Source organism: Ctenopharyngodon idella, chromosome 2 (genome assembly GCF_019924925.1).
Source record: "Ctenopharyngodon idella isolate HZGC_01 chromosome 2, HZGC01, whole genome shotgun sequence".
NCBI lineage: Eukaryota > Metazoa > Chordata > Actinopteri > Cypriniformes > Xenocyprididae > Ctenopharyngodon > Ctenopharyngodon idella.
Window position 1 is genome coordinate 9,386,797 of NC_067221.1, and position 24,920 is coordinate 9,411,716.

The 24,920-nt window shown below is 39.9% G+C and overlaps 1 protein-coding gene across 9 annotated transcripts in view; it reads right to left on the minus strand.

Annotated features, from left to right (window-relative positions):
* The window catches only part of rnf220a (ring finger protein 220a), a 130,612-nt gene that overhangs the window by 6,974 nt on the left and 98,718 nt on the right, over positions 1–24,920 (minus strand). For 3 of the 9 annotated variants that reach the window (XM_051861316.1, XM_051861305.1, XM_051861349.1), the window contains exons 4-13: positions 22,257–22,305; positions 19,452–19,547; positions 16,420–16,462; positions 14,698–14,802; positions 13,085–13,206; positions 12,302–12,428; positions 7,264–7,360; positions 7,068–7,154; positions 6,925–6,980; positions 5,959–6,058 (exon numbers count right to left, since the gene is read on the minus strand). In XM_051861316.1, the coding sequence (XP_051717276.1) occupies positions 5,959–6,058; positions 6,925–6,980; positions 7,068–7,154; positions 7,264–7,360; positions 12,302–12,428; positions 13,085–13,206; positions 14,698–14,802; positions 16,420–16,462; positions 19,452–19,547; positions 22,257–22,305 (882 nt within the window). Of the gene's footprint in view, positions 1–5,958; positions 6,059–6,924; positions 6,981–7,067; positions 7,155–7,263; positions 7,361–12,301; positions 12,429–13,084; positions 13,207–14,697; positions 14,803–16,419; positions 16,463–16,604; positions 16,842–19,451; positions 19,548–22,256; positions 22,306–24,920 lie in introns of those variants that run through there. The other 6 variants (XM_051861356.1, XM_051861369.1, XM_051861338.1 and 3 more) reach the window with 4 other exon arrangements.

A 24,920-nucleotide genomic window follows, 5' to 3' on the forward strand; every position in this document is an offset into this window, starting at 1 on the left:
CACACACACACACACTGGGACATGGGCCTCTCGGTAATCAGGTAGTATTAGAATGTAAATCAAGGAAGGGCCATTAAAACGGAAAGGACCATTTATGGACTCAGTATCTCGTTTAAGGCCAACCTAAAGGAAGAACAATGACAGTGCAACTGAAGAATCATGGGCACCTTGAGAAGTAAACCTTAAAAGGGCACCTTATTGTGCAAAATTCTTTATATTGTTTTTGAACATATTTATGTGTCCACAGTGTGTGCACAACCACACTACTGCGGTATAAAATCCATCCACTCCATTTGTTTTTTTCCACATAAATCTGAAACAGTTTCTCAAAATGAGCCGTTTAGGAATGTACTCCAATGTAACGTCACATTGGAACAGGCCCCGCCCACGACTGGCACAAATCTGCCCTATTAGCTTAGCTCCTCCCCTGAGTGAGCTTTACACAATCTGCCATGTTTATCTCCTCGCCAGAGCATTTAACTGCAAGGAAAAATGTAATCTTATTAAAGCTAGTAAAGTTATTCAGTCAAGAATAGTGAGTGATTGTCTGTTTTTCTTTTGTTTTTTGATTCATATTAACAGCATATACAGTAGTAGGTATTGTATATTATGCTGCTTTCACTTTAATACACAGATCTAATATACACATGCGATTTCTTTCCCTGCTGTTTACATTCACAGACATAACCGACTGCGTTTATGTGAACTTGATATAACCTTCTGTCTATCTGACAGTTTAAGCAAAATACGACTCGAAATAGAAATTAGTTTAATACTCACACGACGCGCCGTCTGACAACCAGCTTTCTGTGAGCGTGCTTCGGATGTGCGCGCTCGGAAAACCATATATCAGAAGTTTAAACTGATATGGCTTTAAAATGCATAGAGATCATAATCAAAACCAAAGAGTATCCGAGGCACGAGTCCGTAAATGTACATGACTATTCTGGATAGGGGCGGGGAGCAGCACAGAATGTTTTTGCGTCCACTCAAAAATGGGTATTAACAACATGATATAATAAATGATCTGTGGGGTATTTTGAGCAGAAAATTCAGACACATTCTGGGTACACCAGAGACTTATATTACATCTTGTAAAAAGGGGCACAATAGGTCCCTTTTAAAATCAGCCAGCCAGGAATCAAACGCATCCTATTGATTTTAAAGCCGAGATGACAGAAGTAGTGATAGACTTTTTTAAATCTGCATTGTGACATAGATCAGTATAAAGCAGATTATCAAAAAAGAGAAAATATGGAGCAGGGACTTGGTTCAATTCATCAGTTGTTGATTGGATGGAGGCAAAGGTTGCAGTCGTTTGCAAGAAAGGGGCAGGCTTTAGGCAGACTAAATGACTGGAGAAGTCCAGCATAAGCCATCAGCGAGAAGACTGAGTTATGACATTTTGATTAAGAATTACGAGGCCAAAACTAATGTTAAAAAAATGAAACATGCTCGGATGAATTGGTCACAATAAGATCAATAACATGCATTTTGAAAATAGGGTGAATTTCAATTTTCATTTCATTAAGGAAGATGTTAACAAAACTCTGAAGTCCAGGCGCCTTCCCAAGGTCACCCTAAACCTAGGTCTCTCTCAAAAAGCCAAAAAGACGATGACCTTGACTAAGGAGAGCGAGCTGTCCAGATAGTCAATTCCCTGCAGCCTACAATCAGCACAGGGACTATAAAGCTTTAAAATCTCTTCTTATTAGTGGCCAGCTTGTAAAAAACCATTTAGTCTTGATTAGCGTGCATGCTTATAAAGCAGACAGGAGAGTAGGTGTACCATGCTCCATGCCTGCTGTTTTTCTTTAACAGCTTCATAAATCGCTGTGGTTCACTTGCCCGTATGCCGTCACCAGCCCAACAAAAAAATACAACTTTTACCCCAAGTAATGCCCGACCCGCTCCAGCATGAATATTCATTGTGTGGTGCTTTATAGAAAACCACATTCTAAAAGTTATTTAATTCCCTCGGGTAATAAAAGAAGGTTTTACTCTGTCTTTATATGGATGGAGAGATGGTTTAGGGGAGAGAGAGCCGGGCTGTGTTTTAATACGAAAGCAGGTGTAAAACCTGGAGTGGGGTGGCTGGGTGAGTTCAGAACAGAAAATCATCAAGGTCCTGTTGAGTATGTGGGGGAAAGTTTTAAAGACATTAAACAAAGGCCTCGTCTCTGCAGCAGTGTGCTGGCTCAATAATGCCAATGACGTCATCTAGGAAAGGAATAATGTCATTTCAATTAGGAATTTCAGTTACTAAGAAAACCACAATGAGGACTGACATCCAAACTAATAATGTCGCTTACCTACAGCTGTGGTCTATAATGGCACACCCATTATATTAAAAATCAATGTGGATGTTGAAACCAATGATGGACAAGCAGGTCTAATGCTTTATACAGGCATTACTCTCTGTTAAGGTATATATTTTTAATTTGTAAAGCAACAAATGCACAAGTTTAAACAGGAAGAAGCCTGTGCTGCTATCTCACACTGCCATCATGGCCCGGCTCTGAGTGTGAGGCTATTTCTCATTTCATTATCCTGCCCCTTAACCATCCGTCTCCATCAGAGCCGAGCCTAACTGTAGAAGGCGGTCTAATCTATAGGTCTACAAGGCCTGACACGAAAACACATGAGTTACAAGTACAGACAGATACCGAGAGATCTTTAAAAAGTCACTTGGCTGACAATCAATCTGATAGTAAGGGTCAATGTATAATTTAAATCAAGAAGCTGATTGAGCACAACAGCTTCTGATAAAAAAACAAAAAAAAACAACCTTAAATATATTAAACTTATATTTTATATTGCGTTTCTTGTTTGAAGACACTGATACTACTGCAAAAAAGCGGCTAAAAGGAAAAGTCATCACTAATGAATTTGGAAAAAATTTGATTATTGTGGAGGTACACAGAAATCTGCTACATTGCTTCAAGTTGAGCATGAAATGTGGCTGCGATCACATGGGTGGCATAGGAGCCCTCATTTATCATGTGAGGAATGAGCGGGGACAGAGGCGACCCCTGTACCCAGAGATCATTACCCATCTGGGCACAGAAGAGCTGGGAGAATTCATCAGCCCCCTCTGCCTTACAAAGACACACATATATACAATTTACACAACTCGCGACGCAGTAACACGCTCACCCTCTTAATCCAACACACAAACACACGCACCATCCACAATGAATCACTGTAACTAAAGGGGACATTCTCATTTTCATTGCAGATTGAAATGCATGTGTTTTACAAACAGTGGGGTTTGAGATTGTTTTCAGGCTGCAAGTGGAATGAAATGATTCAGCTCCTTATGTGGCCTCTTTAAAGCTCGCTCACATTAAGACCCCTCACTTCAGGAAATTGGAAATGAAACAATGGCACAGCCATTCCCCTAAGTTTGCATGCTTCATCCATTTGACGCACACCATGAAGAAAAAAAGCAAAAAATTTTAATGCTTCTACTAATATATCAAGCTAAACCTCAAAAGATACAACAACTGCTATTTGTTTCAGCCAGGAAAGAGTTAATACACCTCCCTCCCCCTTCTCATGACCCCTCAGGATTTGATTAATGATATCATCATTGAGATTTATCTCCCTGGCCCCTTTCATAAGACAATATCGCGTAACATCCTGTGATACCTGATCAAATCAGCAGAAGGAGAAAGGAGAGGTGCTCTTCGGAAGAGAGGGCTCTACTGTCGGGGAGAGATGGATAGATTCAGACAGAGGGCCGAGAAGGACGGGCACAGACCGGGAGAAATATTGCAGGCGATATTAAATAAACGAGTGTGTGTCACGTCTGGAGCTAAGCGCTAAGCTAATAAAACGGGTGGCGGGTGGGTTGCGCTCATTGCTCGCTCTTTTCTATGACATCAAACAGCTGCGGTGATTCATACCCCGGCCAGCTAAAACACTTAATGCTTCCCGATACAACGCTATGGCTAGTCTAAACGGCTGCCTAGTGCTCTGCACGGAGGGAGGGCGAAACAGAGAAAGTCTCTACGGAGGAAAGCAATGAATCAATCTAAGCTGTCACGCTCCTGCAACTCCACTTAGGAATCCCGCTCTGTCCATTTTCATCCTCCTACTCACACACCCACGCTCGGACAGAGACACACAGTGTTCATAACATCATCCACTAACATTCATTTCCACACACTGAGTCAAACTTATCAAGCAACAGCGTGCAAAGTCACGCCTTTAACTGCAGGTCGTGGAAAACGTGGTTAACAAACGTGATTTCAATTGCAGACTGGAGCTGACATCAAGCTTGTGCTACAGATGAAGTCATTCGCAGATGCACACTTGACTAGAGTTGGGTGAGAGGAACGTGCTCACGACGTGCTGACGAGAAAAATCAATTGCATCGGGTCTGCTTCGCTTATTCACCAGTTATCTGCCCCTGATATTTAATATGGGGCCCAGTGATGGCCGCCCGCACAAGATTGATTCAGCTACACTAGAAGCCTCTCCCTAGAGAAGAGGCAGATAGAGAGGGCAATGATTTTTTTTTTTTTTTTTTTTTAAATAAAAGAGACTATGAGAAAATGTAAAAAAGTCAAATAGTATTATAAAAAGTCATCATAAAAGCAAAATCGTAATTTCCATTGAAAATAAAAATAGTATTAAATACAAAAAATGCAAATGATAATTTTTCTATGAAGTAACAAATATTACTGAAATAATAAATAAAAATATAATATAAAAATTACAAATAGTCAGCTAAAAGTGTCAACCATACAAACTTGTTTTCAGAAAAAAAAAAATTAAATTATTAATCAACTAGTTACACATTTACTATGTTTTATAGAGGTAATTTCAATTTTGCTTTGTTAAACCAGGTACACATACCCCTGGTTAAAAATCATGAGCACTTTTGTTAAAATCAACAATACAAACTTAAAATTGGCAATGCCCTGGACAACCCTACGAATATGGAGATAGGACATGGGTCATGTGGACTGACAGCTATGCTATTGGGTAGGCAGAGTGAGGTACATCTGTGGCTAGTGTGGCGACCCTGGACTGGCTCTAGACAGCAGGGGGAGATGGAGCCAGGAGAGAGTACAGTCGCACCACCACCGTGGAAATAAGCCCCTCTTCTACCAGGAGCTGCGCTCTGACCCCAATTACCCATTCAGTGGGGCTGGGCCCCCACGCGCAAGTGGGAGGAGAGTTTAGCGGGAGCACTTGTCGGGGAATATGGATGAGGACGCAGAGATGAGGGAATTACAGGGGCCGGCCTTTCACCCACTCAGGTTATTCAAATTTATCTTTATAGAGGCTGCCTGCTAAACTCCCTCCATCTTCACTTTCAGAGGACTGTAGGGATTCATCTTGCTTTCTCTGTGTTCCCCTATTGTTTGATTGTACACTTAATTTAAGAATTTGACATTTGAATTTGACACACATTTAATAAGTTTAGGAAAAAACTGCCTTTCATAAAGGTAAAAATTCCCTGGAAATCAAATTAAGGGAGCAAATATCACAAATATGCTGATTTAAGTAAGAAAGAGCTTTTAGAAGACTGATGAGAATTTTGCTTTAGAATAACTTACTTTTTTTTTTTTTTTTTTTTTTAATCGGACAAGTAAAAAAAAGATTTACTTATGACAAAGCTTAATGTCAAGACCTGCCAACATTTTCACTTTATCTGACTTCACCAACAAGAGATAAATATTGCACAATTCCTGCAGCGTAAATCTGTAGTATGGAAATGGCAAAAGGAATATTAGCATTCCCAGGCAGTGCGGCGAGTCAGGCCCAGACAAGGCTCAGCTGCCTGGGATCAATACTCTGGGCCACTCCCTGTGATCAAGCATGCTCCGGAGAGATGAGCACACTAAATGCATCATTTATGATCTTGCAGTCCCTACACAAACTAATCTCACCCCAATACACCAGCAAACACACTGCCACTGCGGACAGGTGTGTGTTTGTACTCACTTCTCGATCTCACTGTTTTTACAGGTTCTCGGTGTGGAGGACGAAGATGAAGAACTGGGCTCCTGTTTGCTGCTCTCGCCATTACTGGTCGATGGCATTTCTGCAAAAATAGACACAAACAGAGCATATATAATGAATGAAGGCCAATAAAATCATGATTTCATTCTATAACAATCCTACTCAAATATATAGACAAAAAATGGTTCCTACATCTTTTAATTACTAGTTTTAGTTAAGATTTTTTTTTTTAATAAAAATCATTTATAGAGAATCAACTTACACAAAGCAATTTCCAGTGGATTATATATTTTAGAGCACAACTAGAAAAATGCATATTCTTACCGTTCAAATGTTTGGTGTCTGTAATATTTTTAAAAAGGTTTTTGAAAGCAGTTTCTTATGCTCACCATTTATTTGATCAAAAACACAGTAAAACGGTAATTTTAGGAAATCATTATAATTTATATTTAACAGTTTTCAAATGTTAAATCTGATTTATAAATAAATAATATTATTTGATAGATATATACACACATATACACACACACATGCACACAGTCAAACCAAAAATTATTCAGACATTAGTTCATTTATGTAAGTGAGGTTAGCAAAATAAAATAAACTGTGACATATTATACCCAAAAATTATTCAGACACTTTGACCTGACCATGTTTTGCTTAAGTGTTATCTGACATAATTGAGACTTTTTTTTTCCTGACACAGTTTAACTCTGAGATCTTGTCATATTTTATTACCATTTTTTTTTAACTATAGTGAATAAACTGAATTGATGAATTAAATGACTGTATATATATATATATATATATATATATATATATATATATATATGACTTGAAAATGCCAGACCTATATCCAGACCTAAAAATGCCAATTTTCAAATTGTCTGATATTTTCAGGCTTTCCAACTGTGGAGAAAAAGTACACCATAAAAATGGCCAACTCACCATCACTGGCCCATTTGGAGAACTCAGGTGTTATTCTATTGGACGGCACGCCACCACTACAGAAAAGAAACAGAAATTTAGTGTAAGGACCATGCCTATGTCATTTTAAAGTGATGAAATCATCTCAGTGAAGTCCAGCTTACTTCAAAACGGCTCCACGCAGTGCCTCACGTTCTTTGGCCTCTCCCTGGTCCTCTCCAGAGCAAGGAATGATGTCTGCCTCAGTGTACCTGAAACCCTGAGTTAAGGAACAACTGCTTCTAATTTTAGTTACTGTTTCTGTGCACACTATAGCACCACTGAAGAGCAAGACATCTACTGACGAATTACCAAGGATACTGGGCTTTGCCGTACTCCAGTGTGTCATCTCCATCTACATCCAGGTCTGCATCGCTGTCATGGCTCTCCTTCGTGCTACACATGGCAAAGCCTGTTCCTAAAAGAGGGAGGAGAGGAATAATAGTATTCAGTAAATGGAATTTAGGTTTAAATGATGTCACATTCAATAATATTCATTATGTTACAATACATCTACTGTCACTAGCAACCATCTCCAACTGTAACTGACCCAATCCAGTATAGTTTTGTCATGCCAGAGAAACACCAATTAAGAAAGCCTGTTCTAGCTGTGAGCAGGACCAGATTACTGCAGACAAGCCAGGAGCCTGGTGCTTTAGGCTCAGATGGAGGCATCAGAGACAGCCTGAACGGTAGTTGTGTCAGGTGCCTGTCAGGGTGTGGGTCCTGAGCACTGGGGCGTGCAGCCTGAGTGGCACTTCTATAAATCCAGTGATGAGCGCACAGACAAACTCCTGCTGCCGGCTGACTGGGTCCTTCAGTTCTGGTTAGGGAGAGTTTGGATCGGCAGGAGCCTGAAGGGTGGGAGCAGCCCGCAGAGACCCGGAGTCTGATTGAGCCGAGTAAGGCTGGAGCGGGCCAGGCCCCTCAGGGGCTGATGGAAGGATGTCAGGGCACCACTGGAGAACAGGGTTTGTCACGGATGAGGAGCTAAGGTTGGAAATGGAAGTGGAGAACGGTGCTTCCTCTCGTTCCGCAAAGTGCTACGACACGTGATGACTACTGCACAGTGTGGAGTGGATAACTACAACCTTCAGGGAGAGTGTAAGACACTGACGGAGAAGAGGAGGACTGAAAGTGGATGTGGCGGCCGTGATCTGTCTCTCCTCCTCTCCGTAAAGGGATCCAAAATAGGCAGAGTAGGGATAAAATGCATCACAAATGCTTGCCCCCTTTTACAATGTGCCGATGGTTTTTAGTGATCAAATAAAAGGGACCTTTTAAGTTTTATTTGGTCCCTGTGACTGCTGAGACATATGCGAACATAAATCCAAGCTGCTCGCACAGAGAATCGGGGTTCAACTGTACGTGCCAGCTGAACATTACTGTACATGTAACATACATGTAACAATAACTTGAATTAAACATGGCTGTCTATTTATTTAACTTGCGCTTGTGAGACTGTATGTCCATTGATAACACTAAAATTGTCAAAGCAGCATTTTAATAAATCATTGAGAAACATTGTAAATTTACTACTAAACACACACTACCATTCAAAAGTTTTGGTCATATAGCTAAGATTTTTATGTTTTTGAAAGAAGCCCCTCACCAAGGCTGCATTTATTTGATCAAAAATACAGTAAAAACAGTAATATTGTGAAATATTATTCAAATGTAAAATAACTGTTTTAAAATAGCATTTAGCAAAGCTAAATTTTCAGCAGCCATTACTCCAATCTTCAGTTACATGATCCTTGAGAAATTATACTAATATACTGATTTTAAACGCTGGTTTATTATCAATGTTGAAAACAGCTGCTAAAATTGTTTTGTGGAAACCATTATACATTTTTAGGATTCTTTGATAAATAGAAAGATCAAAATAACAGCATTTATTCGAAATAAAAATCTTTTTTTGATATTATAAATGTCTTTATTGACATCAATTTAATTCATCCTCACTGAAGGTAAGGGTACGCTTTAATAATTGTGGCATTGAAAAGAAAAGTGTGCGACCGCATTAAAAAAATAAACTGTGTATCCTGTGATCCTGTAACCGATCACCTTATTCTATCCTGGAAATACTTCCAGGGGTCTGTAGATAACCCTCCCACCGCTCTGACCTGGGTAAAGTGCACAGTCAGCCAAAAATAAAAGACCATAATCTGTAAATGATGGTGAACATTTCATTAATGCACTGTCGACAAGCTGCAAAGAAAGCCAAACGGGGGAGAAAAAAAAACCCCAATAAACATTGTTGTGACCACTAATGGTAGGCAGGCCAGAGGAAGATGTGGCAGGCCATAAGCAGTCAAAAAGAAGAAGAAGGGAGAAAAAAAAAAAAAAAAAAAAATCACTGTTAACTCAATCAATTGATCAGGCTAAGGATCCTGGCTAATGCTTTGCTAGAACCCGGGCAGGAAGGATGTCATGTAGCATTGATTCAGCACAGACAGGAAGAATGTCCACTTTAGTGCGGACTTTCAGGGCACACCTACTATGGCAAATACAACTTTAAAACAGCCACCTGAATGGTGTATAACTACCTGAGCAGTGTTGTTAGAGTGTCTGACTGTGAAAGCTGGGGCTACAGTTAAGCGGTCTTGGCAGGCAATCTAATCTGTGCCGAAAAGGTCAGTGCCACTCTAACTGCCTCTCAGTCAAATTATGCACACCATCGCACCGCCTCTTTGCCCAGCAGCGCCTAGGACATAAGCTTACTCCTCTTCTTCCCAGCATACACTGGATGAATAAGAAAACTCCACTGTCTCCCACACAATGTTGCCTGTATCTACCTGTATTGCTCTGCAATACTTTACATGACAATAATTTCCATTTGCAATGTGTCAAATTCAAAGAAGACCCCGTGTATCCTTTTAAATGTTAATCGTCACATGCATAAAACACATTTTTCCTTGTTGGGTCACGTTTTGCAAGCTGATTTACATATGCCATGATTGTTAAGTGCTAATCTACATATGTCACTCCAGACAGGTGTCTCATGTCGCAGCTAAGAAAGGGGACGCGGAGATCCCAGAGAAACAGGACATGAAACATGGCCTCTCCTCCACCTCGTTGCCATGACATCTATCAGCCTTTCGCAGTATGTGTCGCAGTTCAGAGTTCATCCAATCAGGATGGCATTTACCATGTACGCCTGCCGGGGAGGGGGCTCAAAGTAGCCATCTCTCAAGGTTCTTTACAAAGACGAGTGACGGGCCTCTGTTCTTCTTTCCTGACTGCACCAAATCTCTTCCATCTCTGCCTGTGACTGCCATCGCTATCTCTTCATCAGCACAACAGCCCTGCTAAGCTACGGACGCAGGAGGCCTTACGGGCCTCCACCACAAACTGATCCTCTTCGATTTCCCTCTTCCTCTAGGTCTCTCTTTTCCCTTATCATGCTCTTTTTGTTCGGTTTAAAGCGTTTCCTCTCTGCTTTTTTCCTGGGTCCTCAAAGAGAGAGAGAGGGGGTGCTTCAGAGACGATAGCCCTCTTATCCCATTGAAGACCCCTTTCAAGCCCCCCCCCCCAGTCTAGCTCCCCCTGGGCTGGAGGGATTCTGCAATGCAGGCCGATTGAACGCTTGAGGACTTCAGCTGAGCTTTCAAGGCAAAATCCACCTTCTGAGTATCCTGGGGGGAGCTTTCAAGTGGCCCCTGGGCCACCGAGTCACTTCTCACCAGGTCCCCCCTCTATCGCCATTACACCGGTGCCTGTGCTGAAGATAAAGGGCTGGAAAGCTTCTGTACAGACACATGGCTCTGTTCACATGCAGAATTGATCTGGGCCACCGTCTGTCTAGCCAGGCGTTAGAGGAGCAACTCCGTTTCTTTTCTTAATCCACACAGCTTTGCAAACTGTTCTCTCCTTGGGATCGAACAGCCTTTCCATTTAAGAGTGCAGAAGTTTACAAAAGACCACTGAGGGAGGAAACCAACTCCTTTACTAAATATAAAAAAAAGACTGAGTGGGGAAACTGAGACATTTTTGATAGTCATTCACTTAGCACTTACTCTAAAACCAACTCCACAAACTTAACCGAAAAAATAAACCCCTTTCAAAATAACTGATCCAACATTGAGAAAAGTTCTAAGATAAAAATCTGAAGTATGGAGGAATGACTGACACTTCCTCCCAAGTGTAAAAATAATCTGAGGAGGTAAATTATTTATGAACCAACTAGAATTCCCTGGAAAGTCTTTCAATGAGTGTGGCAGCACATCAAAAAGGGTCTTAGGGAGCGTGTGTGTATGTGATAGAGAACGTCCCAGGTGAGCAGAGTTAGGTTGGGAGCTATAATTGCATTCCTGCAGCAGGGGAAGCCCAGGGGTCAGCGGCCCATTTTTCTCACACACATCTCTGTACTGGGTGAGGCGGGTCAATTTGCACAGCTAAATGTGTTTTCCTTTGACTCCTTAAAGGCCGAGAAGGGCCTGCCAGAACTCACCTTGTCTGGACTACAGCTGCCTAGCCTATAAATGAACACACTTGAACAGGTTGATCTTGGGGTACATCGAGAATGAAATGAATATACCCTCATTAAACAGCTTACAGGTTGTAGTGATTCTTGACAGCTATTTTTACAACATTGTATATATATATATATATATATATATATAAACATACAAATATATGCACTACCATTCAAAATTTTGCAGTCAGTATGATCTTTAAAAGAAAGAAATCAATACTTGTATTCACCAAGGATGCATTAAACTGATCAAAGTCATTGTTAAAAACATCTCTATTTCAAATAAGGTTCAAATAAGTTCTTTTGAACTTCAAAGATTCATAGTTTCAACTAACCATAATTATATGAGACTTCTATTCATATTTATTTCAGTCCATAAACTTAAAAACAATGCCATAAGACAAAACTAATTATATATATATATATATATATATATATATATATATATATATATATATATATATATGAACTAAATACACTAAGAAAAAAATATTTTTCCTCACATCAGTCACTTCTAAATATTGCATATATACATAGAATGCATGATGAACAGCACTATTTATGGTTGTGTTCAGAAATTGTAACAGGCGTTTTATACTTGTGCTATAATTGTGTGGCCTGTGCTACCAAACTTTTGACATCTGTAGCACCAGTGATTGTTCAACAAAGTTAATGTACAGCCCTGAAATATTACGCTGTTTTCGACATTAAAATGAATAAAAAAATGTTCCTTGAGCACTAAATCAGAAAATTAAAATTATTTATTCTAATATTTTTGTTTTAAATTAAAATATTTCACATATTACAGTTTGTACAAATAAACAGCCTTGAATAGACTAAGAGGCTTCTTTCAATAATATTAAAAAGCCAAAAAACACTTACCTCTGAAACCACCTTCCAGTAATGTAGTAGCTCGGACCCTTTTCTGTCCGCACCACTCGTACTCCTCAAACCGTGTTCCATTCTCTCCTTCAACATCCGCGGAATCCTCTTCTGTTGTACCTTCCCTCTGAGAGAACAAAACCACTTATCAAAAATGTACCAACACACTTCAATCGGTCCATTCAATATAAAAAGACAAAACCACAAAGTGTGACTACATCAGAGGAAATCAAAGCAGCGCTTTCAAATCCACTAACTTCTAATGATGTCTAATTTTAGGAGCTATCAAACCACATGCAACAGAACACCCGAATCCAACCACCAGGAGTACATTAGTATCATAAGAACTACTGGATTAGATGGGTTAAGAGGAACCTGCTATATAATATAAAGGGCAAGTGCTGCATCCTGAACCACTAAAATGGCTGAAAAGGAAAGCCAGTCAGACTGCGTGAACAACAGATTCCATTGAGCCTCTTTACAAACTCAACACCTAATGACAATAATGTAGAATATCTCTAAAGTAGGTTCAGGACGCCGAAACTGCCAGCTAAATCTGCTAAAGTGGAGGAGGAAGAGGAGGAGGAACACTTCAGGAAAGAGCTAACCCTTCAACTCTTCCCTGGACACCCATGTAGTAGTACAACATGATAGTCAGCATAAAATTAATTGATAATATTTCTATGTTTTGTCAGATGCTGATGTCCAGGGAAAGGTGAGGGCAGAAAGGCCAAAGCTTCTAGAGGAGGTTGGAGACCCAGATCTCTGGGTTTATGAAGCTACCTTGAACAGACATTGTTCCACATGCCTACTCATTTCCTCCTCTGTCCCTGCCAGCGGGGCGCTGCACAGTGGACATACCTGTCCATCCTCGGGCTTCCGGCGCTTCATCTTCCCAATCCGGGCTGCAGCATAAGAGAAAAGAAAGACACCATGAGATAAATCAATGGAGCAAAGTGACCATAATAAAATATCACAAACATAATCCATATTGGCACTAGTGTTGTCAAAAGTACTGACTTCGGTACCAAAATTTTAAAAATGTGATGCTTAGATATGTCTGTGATTGGCTACAATGATCAATGCACAGGAGTGTTTGAAAGCACACGGAAGTGTTTTAAAGCGTTTTGAAAGTGGGAGCGTTTGAAAGCAGGCTGGTCCGCTGATAGACACCTGCTTTCAAACACTTCCGTATGTATCCGTGTAAGCACTCGGTGAAGAGCATCATTTATGTCTATTTACAACATGTTTTTGAAGCGTTGATCATTGTAGCTAATCACAGACATATCTGATGAGCGCATAACACAATGGCCAATCAGAGGTGTTTATGAATCCGCTCAACAGTGCTCAAAGCATCACATTTTCAAAATTTTAAAAATGTGACGCTTTTGACAACACTAATTAGCACTGAGCTGTGGAATAGGTGATGATAAAATAAACCCGAATACTCCAAAAATTCAAAAGAAATTTCTTCTTAAATTCAAATTTTTGGGTTTTCTAATGATAAATATTAAATTAATATATATTTCATTGAAATTACTTTATATTTGTATTTTATTTGACCAAATATATAGATTTACATTAAAACTTGGGAACAACAACAACAAAAAAAATGTGTTTGACCAAGGACATCATTAGATGCACACAGAGCCAAGATGGGGAGAAAAAAAAAATAAAAGAGCATTCAAAAAGAGCGAGCTGCATTAAGCCCACATAAAAAAAGCACACACAGATCAGGATCCTTTACAGATTTAGCTCGAGGCTAGTAGGCATCTCTAGTCACGGATTTTACTGAGGCAAGAAAGATGGGTTGCAAAACACGACAGTGACGTGACAGGCCTCAGAGGTGAACTCTGTCCATTAGACCTTTGCACCCAGACACCAATTCCTCCTGGTTACATCGGTGATGAGCACGAAGCATGAGGCTTGGATCTCTCAGGGTGTCTCGCTCTTCCCCCTCCCCTCCCCGAGCACATAATTAGAAATTTAACACAGCAGAACAGCGCCTATTGCGCCGTAAGTCTCTGTCGCTTTTTCTTAACTGCAAATGGCGTGTGGGGACATTAATTTTTAGGTGGCTGTGATTGCGAATGGGGCCGAGGGGGACTGGAGGCGGAGAGGCGAGAGCTTCTGCCATTACCTCCAGGACAGGGAGAAGAGAGAGAAGCACCGGCCACGTTGACGGTAATGTGGGAGAGACGGGCGTCATTAAATAGCAAGGAAAAAGGCAGATTAATTAGGCACGGCAGGAGTTTTTTCAGCCGGCCCCTCACTCTGAAATCACACCGTCTCAGATGAGAGGTGATATACATTAACACGGGATCGGGTTTAAACAAAGGCAGCCCCATTTACCCTTATGGTGCCTGCGGCTGCGATAAAGGGGGAGGGGGTCTTACCATGCCGCAGGCAGCAAGGGGCTAGGGGCACTCCTCTGGGCACTGGGATTGGGGGACTTTTGAAACTTTCCTTGGCGTAGCGCCTGCACCAGCAGAGGTCATCGACTGTTGACACATGAAAAAACCAAGAGTTAAGGAGATTCTCTGCTTGGGCAGGCGCTACAGTCAAGGGAAGTGCAAAAACATGTGGTCACAACTGACTACAAACTATACTAACTAGGTATCTCAACTTACATAAATTCCCATAATCGATCATTGTTTAAATTAATGATCAATTAATCGTTAACATCTTAAAACCGAAGCAGGGAGCGCTACTTAGTTTACTTAACCAAAACAAAACAGGTGTCGTTTTAAAGCTTAGAACCCAATGCATATGTACACAGTACACACATGATGTGCCACGTTTTGGTTTGTAACTTCGCAAAACATTGTTAGCATCCTTAATCCATCCACTATATGGCATGGACGCTGAGGTTGACATGGATGTCAAGCTTCTGGCAAGGCCACATGACAGACACCAGTGCTGATGAGCATTTGGCTGATGTACCCTGAGAGGTGAGGCGCTCCTCATTCGTGCCAGACGGTTACTGACACCCAGAATAACAACTGGCCTCAGGTCAGAGAGCTCCCAGCTCACACCAACACTCCCCACGGGTGCAGCAGCTCCATCACACCCACCGACTAATGACTATGGGTTGAGGTTCAGATAACCATACAAAATGACTAGCTCACTGTGATCAGTTTATAACAGCAAGATGAGTCTTCAGAGTATGTAGTGATGCTCACCGAGCAGAATGTCATGTAAATGCCTTAAACTATCATTTCATCAGGTAAACCGGCTAACCAAAATCCAATCAGCATAATCCAATTTTGTTCTATTTGACATTTTCTTGTGTCGTCAGGTGTTTATAATGAGCTGATTGACAGCTATCAGTGTTTTGTTGTACATGTAAACACACAGATTAATTATACTACCTGTTTTAAATGATGACAAGACTGATCTTCAAATATTAAAATAGGCAAATAAGACCATTATTTTCATTAAATATTCCCGCAAGTAATCAGACCCTATAAGTTAAAAGGATAGTTCACCCAAAAATGAAAATTTTGTCATCATTTACTCACCCTCAAGTTGTTCCAAACCTGTTTTTTCTTCTTCTGTTGAACACAAAAGAAGATATTTTGAAGAACGTCAGTAACCAGACACTTGACGGTAGCCACTGACTTTCATAGTATTTTTTTTTTCCTACTATGGAAATCAATGGCTATTGTCAACTGTTTGATTAGCAACATTATTTAAAATATCTTCTTTTGTGTTAAACAGAAGAAAGAAACTCATACAGGTTTGGAACAACTTGAGGCCGAGTAAATGATGACATTATTTTAATTTTTGGGTGAACTATCCCTTTAATGCTGCACTATTAAATAAATACAATTTAAATATGACTGTTCAATGTTGTTGACTTAATATTGCAACTTTTTAATGCCAAAATAAGAATTATTACACAACAATAATAGTTAATAATTAATAATAATAATAAAAACAAAGAAGAGGCTGCTGGGTAAAGGAAAGTTCTCAATATACATTAACTGCAATTTGTACTGATATAACGTATTAACGCATTAAATGGATGACAACAACGTTGTTTTTAAAAGCATACATCAACAGATAAACAGTCATAATACAACACTTCTCTTGTTGCAGGGAGAAAATATACATACCATTCAATCGTGTTTGCCTGTTAGCTCGCACTCGTAAAAATGTCTGCAGGTGAAAAAAGAGAACAAGGAAAAATCTGTCAGTCATTTAAGTTTATTTGTCATTTATTTATGAGGACTTTCATGATGCGCGAGTAACTAGATTGCGCTGGATTCTGCAGCACATCCCTGATGTAAACAAAACCTACTTCTCTCTTGCCAATGCTCTGCAACTCCTCTTCCATGGCAGACGCCACAACTCCCCAAACTCATTTGGTTTACTAAAGCATGAAGCCTAAATAACTCTCCTCCAAAACGCCGATATGAGACTCAATAATCAATTTACGAAGGATGAATAAGGATTGAAAATGTTAGGTTCACTACCAGCAGTTTCGTTTCAGCGCGCCATCACCGCCATACTGCTACCGGTCATGTGATCGTCACGTCAGAGTCAAAAGTGCGACTGATGCAGTTCCGTCTTTCGCCACTGGGGTGCAGCAGTATTTAAATGGCGCATATGATCTGTGCTCTGTTCATTTGACGTTTAAGAGGTCTCAACTAACTCTTCTGGCTTGGAAACTATACCTCGATCACTATAATAAAAAAACAAATGTATTTTTTGAGAAATATCATGAACCTGAGCGTTGTATTTCTACATTTAACGTGTGTAACTGTGATTCCTTATGGTATTTTGTGTTAGAAAAAGACTTTAAAGAGAAATTCTGACAAAACATCTGACAAAACAATTCAAGTATAATATATATTCTCATAAAGTTATGAGAATATTTTAATATTCTTTATTAAAATGTTCTCATAAAGTTATAGGCTACATTAGTGCTAACATTTGAACCTTTCGGAAAGCACTCATTGATTATTTCATATTAAAATGCATTTTCCATTTTTTAGAATAACTTTAATATAAGCACAGGTCCATTTAGGACCTCATTAACATCACCTAGTCATCATCTGTAAGCCCCATTACAGAATTAGCATACTGCTGACCACAGCAGGCCAGACGTGGATATGTTGGGCACAGGTTCAAACGGCTCATGTATAATGTCTGTAGGCAGAAGGCCCTTCAGAAGATCATGAGCCATTCCTGTTGAAAGTCAGTCTATTTTATGATGATATTCTACATTAATGTGTCCACACCAGACAGATTAGGTTACAAACGAAGATCATGAATTTGAGCAAAAAGGCATCATTAGCATGAGGTCATTTGAGCAGCTTCATTAATGAGAAGTTCTACAAAACTCCTTATGTTTTTTAAGCCTCTTCTTGACCATCATTGCATATCAGTAATTACTTTTAGTTTTGTAATGTTAGAGGCAAATTCGAAAGACTTATCAGGACCACACAGGAGGGCCTTCTTATAGCTAATGTGCAAAGATCTGTCCGGATATTGTTTTAATTGAGAATTTCTCTCACTTCTAGGGATGAGGGACAGATAGAGACGCAGAGCAAAGTGTCCCACAGAGCCACAGCTCCAGGGGGGAAGCAGGAAGAAAACAAACATGTCAAGGACACTGGAGCACAGAGATGATATCCGGGGCTCGGGGGCAGCGTAGATTAGCCCAGGGTTAAACTATGGATGATTACATATCAGAGCAGAACACACATTACAGCCTGAGTAAACCTGAGGCTGGAGATTAGCAGAACAGATCTCAGCCTGTATTAATACGTCCGGCAGTAAGATGGAGGATAAGATGGAGGATATTGTGGAGGAGAAAAGCTGGATACACATATACACATTATTATTTGGAGTTTTTTTGCTGCTATTTGACATCTTTTCGTTTTCAAAGAGAAATTTACTTTAAAGGCACAATATGTAAGATTTTTGGATTATAACATCCAAAAACCACTGGAACAGTGTTATATATTTTGTTGACTGTTTCCAAGAATGTTTAAATCCAGAGAAATAAGCAATTTTAACCAGGACACGGACTGTGCGTCGCCTATCAGTGACATCATACCCCCGTTACTCTCGATTTCCGGTTTTATTTTGTAGAAATCATGGAAACACCAAAGATGCTTTAAAATATTATGTTTTATTAGACAGGTGAGCAATTGTTTGGATACATTCATCGATAGAAAACTCATCATTGTTATATAGCTCAACACAGTACGTTTTATTGTCTTGTTGTTCTTGATTTACAGCGAGTACCATGTTTTACCATGCCTAATATCGATCTAGCTTACTGCAGTGTGCAACAAGTGTCTCATAGCAGCCGCTGAGCGAATGCAGAGTAGCACTATAACAACTTTCAACACACAAATGTATCTAATATGATAAAAAAGCGCTGCGTTACCCCACATACGCATGACCGGAAGAAATGGGAGCAGTTGTCTGCGGCATAATAAAAGCAATCGCAATTAGCAATCGCTCCAGCAGCCACACCCTGCTTCATACTACAGTAATGTTAATAAATCTTTAATACATTAGCTCATCCATGAATATGATTTCTGCCCGAGTCTCGTCTGATTCTTTAGATGTGAAGACAACACCTCCCATGATTTCGCAAAATCAAGGCGTCATCAAGCTACGCCTTTGTTTTGAATAAGCAACCTCTAGAGGCGAAAAACTACATATTGTGCCTTTAATTCATTAAATGAGAATTGATGTTTCCCTTATGGTAACCATCATTTGTATCAAAATGACTATATTTAATACAGTTATTGTTAAACTGAACTGTAAAACCAAATGAAATGTTCTTCAAAACCATTTTTGCCATTTTAACTGCACTTTTGTGCTAACCAACAGCAAGTTACTACAATTTTAATGTAATAACAATACCTATGGTAACGTCTTCACTTCCTGTTGACAAAAATCAAAGTTCACAGTGTAAAGCACCAACTTTTAGTGACATGTTGCCTAGACTTCATTCAATTTAAAACACCCACACAGCGAGATACTCGCAACAAGCTAAAACCCAGTGAAATGAAGTGCTGCATGAGAGTTTAGGGTTTCAGCGGTCTGTGTGTGGAGTGTCAGAACTGCACAGTCTGTCAGTCTGCACCTGTGACAGACTCTCTCCGTCTGAGGTTTGCAGTCTCACCTGGTATCTGTCAGAATGGTGAGCTTCATCAGAGGAGAGCGGGGACACAACTGGAGACTCGCCCTCACGTTTGATGTGCACTGACAACAGGAGAGACTAGCAAGAGAGAGAGAAACACAAAAAACAAGAGAAAGAGGTGAGCAGCCATCCGCTAGTCAAACGTGTCATTCACAGAACTGATGGTTCTGTATTCGGTAAAGAAAAATGCGAGAACTCCAAAACCGTTGTGTTGAAACAATGTGACTGATGTGAACAAATGTTGACAGATAACCATTAACTGCCATTTTGGCTTCAAACTATGTGTGTTGACAGGACATCAGTGTTTAGAGTAATGGATGCTTCGAAACAGGAACAGAGAGAAAGCAGGACACCAGAAGGCATGACAGGACACTCTGATCACCTATAAACGTACCGCTGTGTGCTGGGAGATGTAACAGGCCTGTCCTTCTGAAAACCTAATTGACTTAATTTCTCAAATGTCTGAGGAAAGGGGGAAGGGGAAGTACTGCTTACTTTCCCGGGAGTCTTGATCTCCGTCCTGTTTTTATGAGGCGGCTATAAAATATTTGTATTTACAATCTGCTCTGATTAATCAGAGTGAAAGAAGGGGTAGCCGCTTTAGTGGCTGACAACTGTAATCTAATATTAATATGTGAAAAATGGCAGCCTCTCTCTACAGGGACAGTAAATTAGACATTATGCATGGCTCCTTATGCTTTTGAATCACAAGGTCAGGAAACAATTTATTTGTGATCTCAAAACCTTTGGAGCTCAGGGAATACGGAGTGTGCCAGAGAGAGAGAGTATGTGTGTTAAGTGTTTACATGGGTCTACTGTATCTAGTGTATGTGATGTTTAACTATTTCACTGTTCAATGAGAAGTGATAACGCATGAACGGCTAGTTTAGTGCAGGTAATCTGTCTTGAAGAATATGTTAGAATGAATAATGAATAATGGTTAAAATATTATGTAATGTAATGATAAAGGTTATACACTACTGCTCAAAAGTTTGGGTTTGGTAAGATTTTTAAAAAATGTTTTTGAAAATCTCATATTCTCACAAAGACTACATTTATTTGATCAAATATACAGTAAAATGTCATTTGATCCTTCATAATTCCTCCTAATATGCTGATTTGGTGCACAACAAATATTTTTTGTGGAAACTTTAACATATTTTTCAGGATTATTTGATGAAACGAAAGTTCAAAAGAATCTTTTGTAACATTATAAATGTATTGTAAACTGCTACTTTTATTAATTTCTTCTTAAAAAAAAGAAAGAAAAAAGCTTAAGACAAACTTTAGAACGGTCACGTACCGTTCATAATTTTTTGCTAAAAGATTTACGTTTAATAAATATATCACAAAAGACTGATTATAATGTTTGGCTAACTATGCTAGTGGCACCAAATTAAAAAATTACATCTAATCATTTAGATGATGTTTAAATTCCTTTCAAAAAGCTCAAATTCCTTTAAAATACCTGAAAGTCAAGCAGAAGCAGTAGCAGTGCTGCAGATGTTAGCATGGTAACTGTGCCGCCTACCACCGTTGGCCTTCGCCCCGTTGGATTACGAGCCGCACAGACTGGCATGGAGTCGCTATGGCAATGGCGGCTTGAGAGAGGGGTGAAGACGGCCAACTCGGCCCGGGGTTAATCCCCTTTAGAACTAGCGAGCTGGGCCTGATCTGCCTGCTTACCGTCTTTTAAAGGAAAAGCATGGACCCCCTCCACCATCCTAGCTAGCCTCTTCATTTTCCACACACTCCTACGGAATACTAAGTGTGTGCTATAGAATGCTCAGTCACGCCTCACACGGCCTGTTCTCTAACCTGCTCCCATGTCTTCTGGCTCCCATGCTTTTTCCATACTCTCCAAATGTGGGTCCGAACCAAAGGGTTTGCCCTCTTGAACGAGGGACATTCATACGAAGATGATACGTTTATTATCACCATTCTTGTTGAACTGTTCATTTCCTCACCAAGAAACATGCATTTATTCTTTGACCTAATAAAAATATATATCTCAAACAGTCTACAGAATGTCTTTAGTGAATGTGAGGTTGGTATTTTGCAAAGGTTCATGGCATCATAAATTCTGTAAACTGAATGTTAAATGCCTGACGCATCGCAATACTCTGCATTGACCATCGTTATTTTGTTGTTCTTCAAAATTATGGCATAATCATGCTTAAAGGGATAGTTTACCCAAAAATGACAATTCTTTTATCATTTACTCACCCTTACTTGTATGACTTTCTTTCTTTTGTGGATATTTTGAAGAATGTTTCAATTATTTTTGTCCGAAAGAACAAAGGACTTTGAAAAATATCTTTGAGGGCAAGCTGGGGGTGAGTAAATGATGACAGAATGTTCATTTGTGGGTGAACTATCCATTTAACATCCTTGCTGCAAATGAAATACAACTGTTTATAGCGCATCAAAACTCTCTAGTGAATCTTGTGGTTGCACTACATAATTGAATTGATGTGGTTGGAAATTTAATTAGGGAAATACGCTTGGCCTCTTCCTCCTTTTAAGACAATGAAACTAAAAAACATTGGTATCATTTTCCATGTCCAGGTCTTTTGAATAAGCAGTCAGGAAACATTGAAAGCTCTAAGTAAATTACTGCAGGAAATAAAGCCAGAAGTTTGCGACCACTCTCTTTTATACAGTAGTCACACAAGACTCTTTTTACATCTTTGTCTAGGAAACAGAGCTCTAATTGCCATTAATTGTGGCTGAACCTATCAGTGAGCATAATGATTTAAAATGGCTCTACGATGGTGGCCATCTTACCTTCGGTGTGCCTGGAGCCGCATTGATGTCCTTGTGTGATGGGTTCTTGCTGTGGGTGGAAAAAGACACTGTGAGAGATGGCTAAAACCAATAAAATGCATCAGATGGCCATAACTAACACCGTGCAATCAAAATGGAGGAAACCATATGTGAATTTTTTGAAATCAGCCATCAAAAAACACACCTTTTGACCATTCTTCTGAATATCAAGGCCAATGTCTCAATGTCTAGATGCTTTCGGCCCTGCGTGTAATCGATGAGACTTGAATTGACTCAAAATGGCCATTGAGCAGGACAAGTTCACAGTTGATGTGCTCTGATGTTAATTTCAATGGAATGTGATGTGCGAGAGCAACTTGTTGGAATGACGGCTGATCTATTTTGATCATGTGTCACAGCACTGGCTATAAACCCATCACCTTTTGACTGAACAGAAACTGCAATCTGTCATTTCGAAAAGATGTAACTTTTGTCCCCTAAGGAAGCGGACCACATGTGTCTCCTCCATCAACACTCACTTTAGCTTTCACATTGAGCGCTCCCCTGTTGGCCTCACTTAGGACCCGAATGGGCCTTCGAGAGGACAGCCGAGACAAAAGAGAACAAAGCCACACAAATCACACTTTTAATCATCTGGAGATGGAAAATGGGGGGGGATCGAGAGCAGTTTCAAACCCATCCTCTACGCCACTCAATCCAGGCAGCCCTGGGTCATGCTGTATTTGAAACAATTACTGTCCAAAAGTACGACTGCTAAGCAGATTTGGGTTATAATTTTTTTATTGAAGTAATCATTCTCATGGATGCTTCCATCCAGACCTGATCCCCCCCACCGCAACCCTCCCGCAGTTAGACTAAGGCAGAAGGAAATAAATGATTTTGCGGTTATTTGATTTGTCAGTGAAACGCCTTGGGCACTTAGGACTTTGAAATATGTTGAGGACAATGCACTGGCTTGTAAACATTGTATTAAAGAGGAGGAGAATGGCAGAGAGAGAGAAAAAAGGGAGGGGGGTGACTCCGTCTTGAGTCTGGCAGGTGGATTGTACATTGAATCTTTGCCTTGTGGACATTGTGGATTGAAGATGACTGATTGGTAGGCAGGAATTATTAAACGGGGCGGCTAAAGCATCCACCGACAATAGGGAAAGACATATCAAATCGGATTCCTCTCAGAAACATTAATATCTTTCCTGCCATCTCTCTTTCCACTGCTTTCTTTTTTGTGTCTTGTTTTTTTCCCCACTGTTTCCTTGTCTGTCACTCTAGCTGAGTCTCGTTTACAGCCCCATAGATTGGTCACTGCTGGTTGTTTATGAAGCAGCGTGATGACAATCTGAGAAACAATGACAGGGTGACGTCACCCTTCTCATGTTCGCTTTAAATCATGCATTCACACCCAGAGAGAAGGTTGCACTGAAACTGAATTAGCCTGCACCCTAATCTGAAAGTCTGATCCAGCGGGTGTACTTGTCAAACAAAGAGCAAAAAGAGAACACGGATCCATGTTTGTGTTCATTTAGATTTGAAAAAGATTTGCAAGATGACAGATGGAGTTACAGTACAGTGTGTGGTCTGGATAAGGAGGCTCAAATGTAATGAATGACAGGTGAAGGCGGGGTTTGGTGCTTTGCCCCGCCCCTCCACTCAGGTAATAAGCCTGAAGCCCGCCTTTTCAGCAGTCAACATGATTGATCTGACAGCCGGGGGAGGAAAGAAAGAGAAGGGGACAGAGAGAAAAGATGAGACAGAGGAGAAGAAAGAGACAACACAAATCAGGAACCAGGCCTTGAGAGGGGATAAATTGCCCTATCGGTGGCAGCGCGCTGTTTGCGAGATAATAAACAGACTCCTCGGCATCATAAATCCACCCAGCGTGGCACGGTGAATCTCGGTGACCTCACACATCTCTTCATGTAAAAAAAAAAAACACAAAAAAACCCCACAACACTAAGATACACTTCATACCCTGTAGCGCTCTAAATGCCCCCTCTGCACTCATTGTACGCCGTAGTATCTCTTTTCCCGGTAGTGGGACATGCAGTGAAGGCCAATGGCAGAAAAACACTCTTTACTACTTTAGAGATGCCACACAGGACCTGAACTATAGGACCTGAGGGATATTATGTAATGGTAGGTATATGGAGCACACACAAGTTAATTTAAAGCTTGTGTGCAGACAATAATGCATAAATCATGATGGCTTTTTGCAGTGAAAATACCATCATGTAAGCATTGTGCAAGTGATCTTTAGGTAAGATCCTGTGCACTCAAATGAAACAAAAACTGGGTGAGACACGCTAATTTGAGATGTTACTCTATAAAGTAGAGGGTTTAAAACTTTTTGATGCCAAGGATCCAACTGTGTGAGGAAAATTAGTGTAAGTGTGTATTGAAAATGAAATCATTGCCATTTATCTTGACATTGTACTAAATACAAAAGGAATTATTAAAAAATCTTAATTTTTATAATACATTTTTATAATATAATAATTTTAAAAATATATTAATATTTCAAAGTTATTTCTATAGTCTTTCTCACTATAAATACTGGTCCAAAGCAACTTAAAAAATTATTAAAAAATAACTTTAAAATTAATGTCTCCCTTTATGTATGTATATATATATATACTGTGTGCACCTGACTTCAAAATCCCACAAACT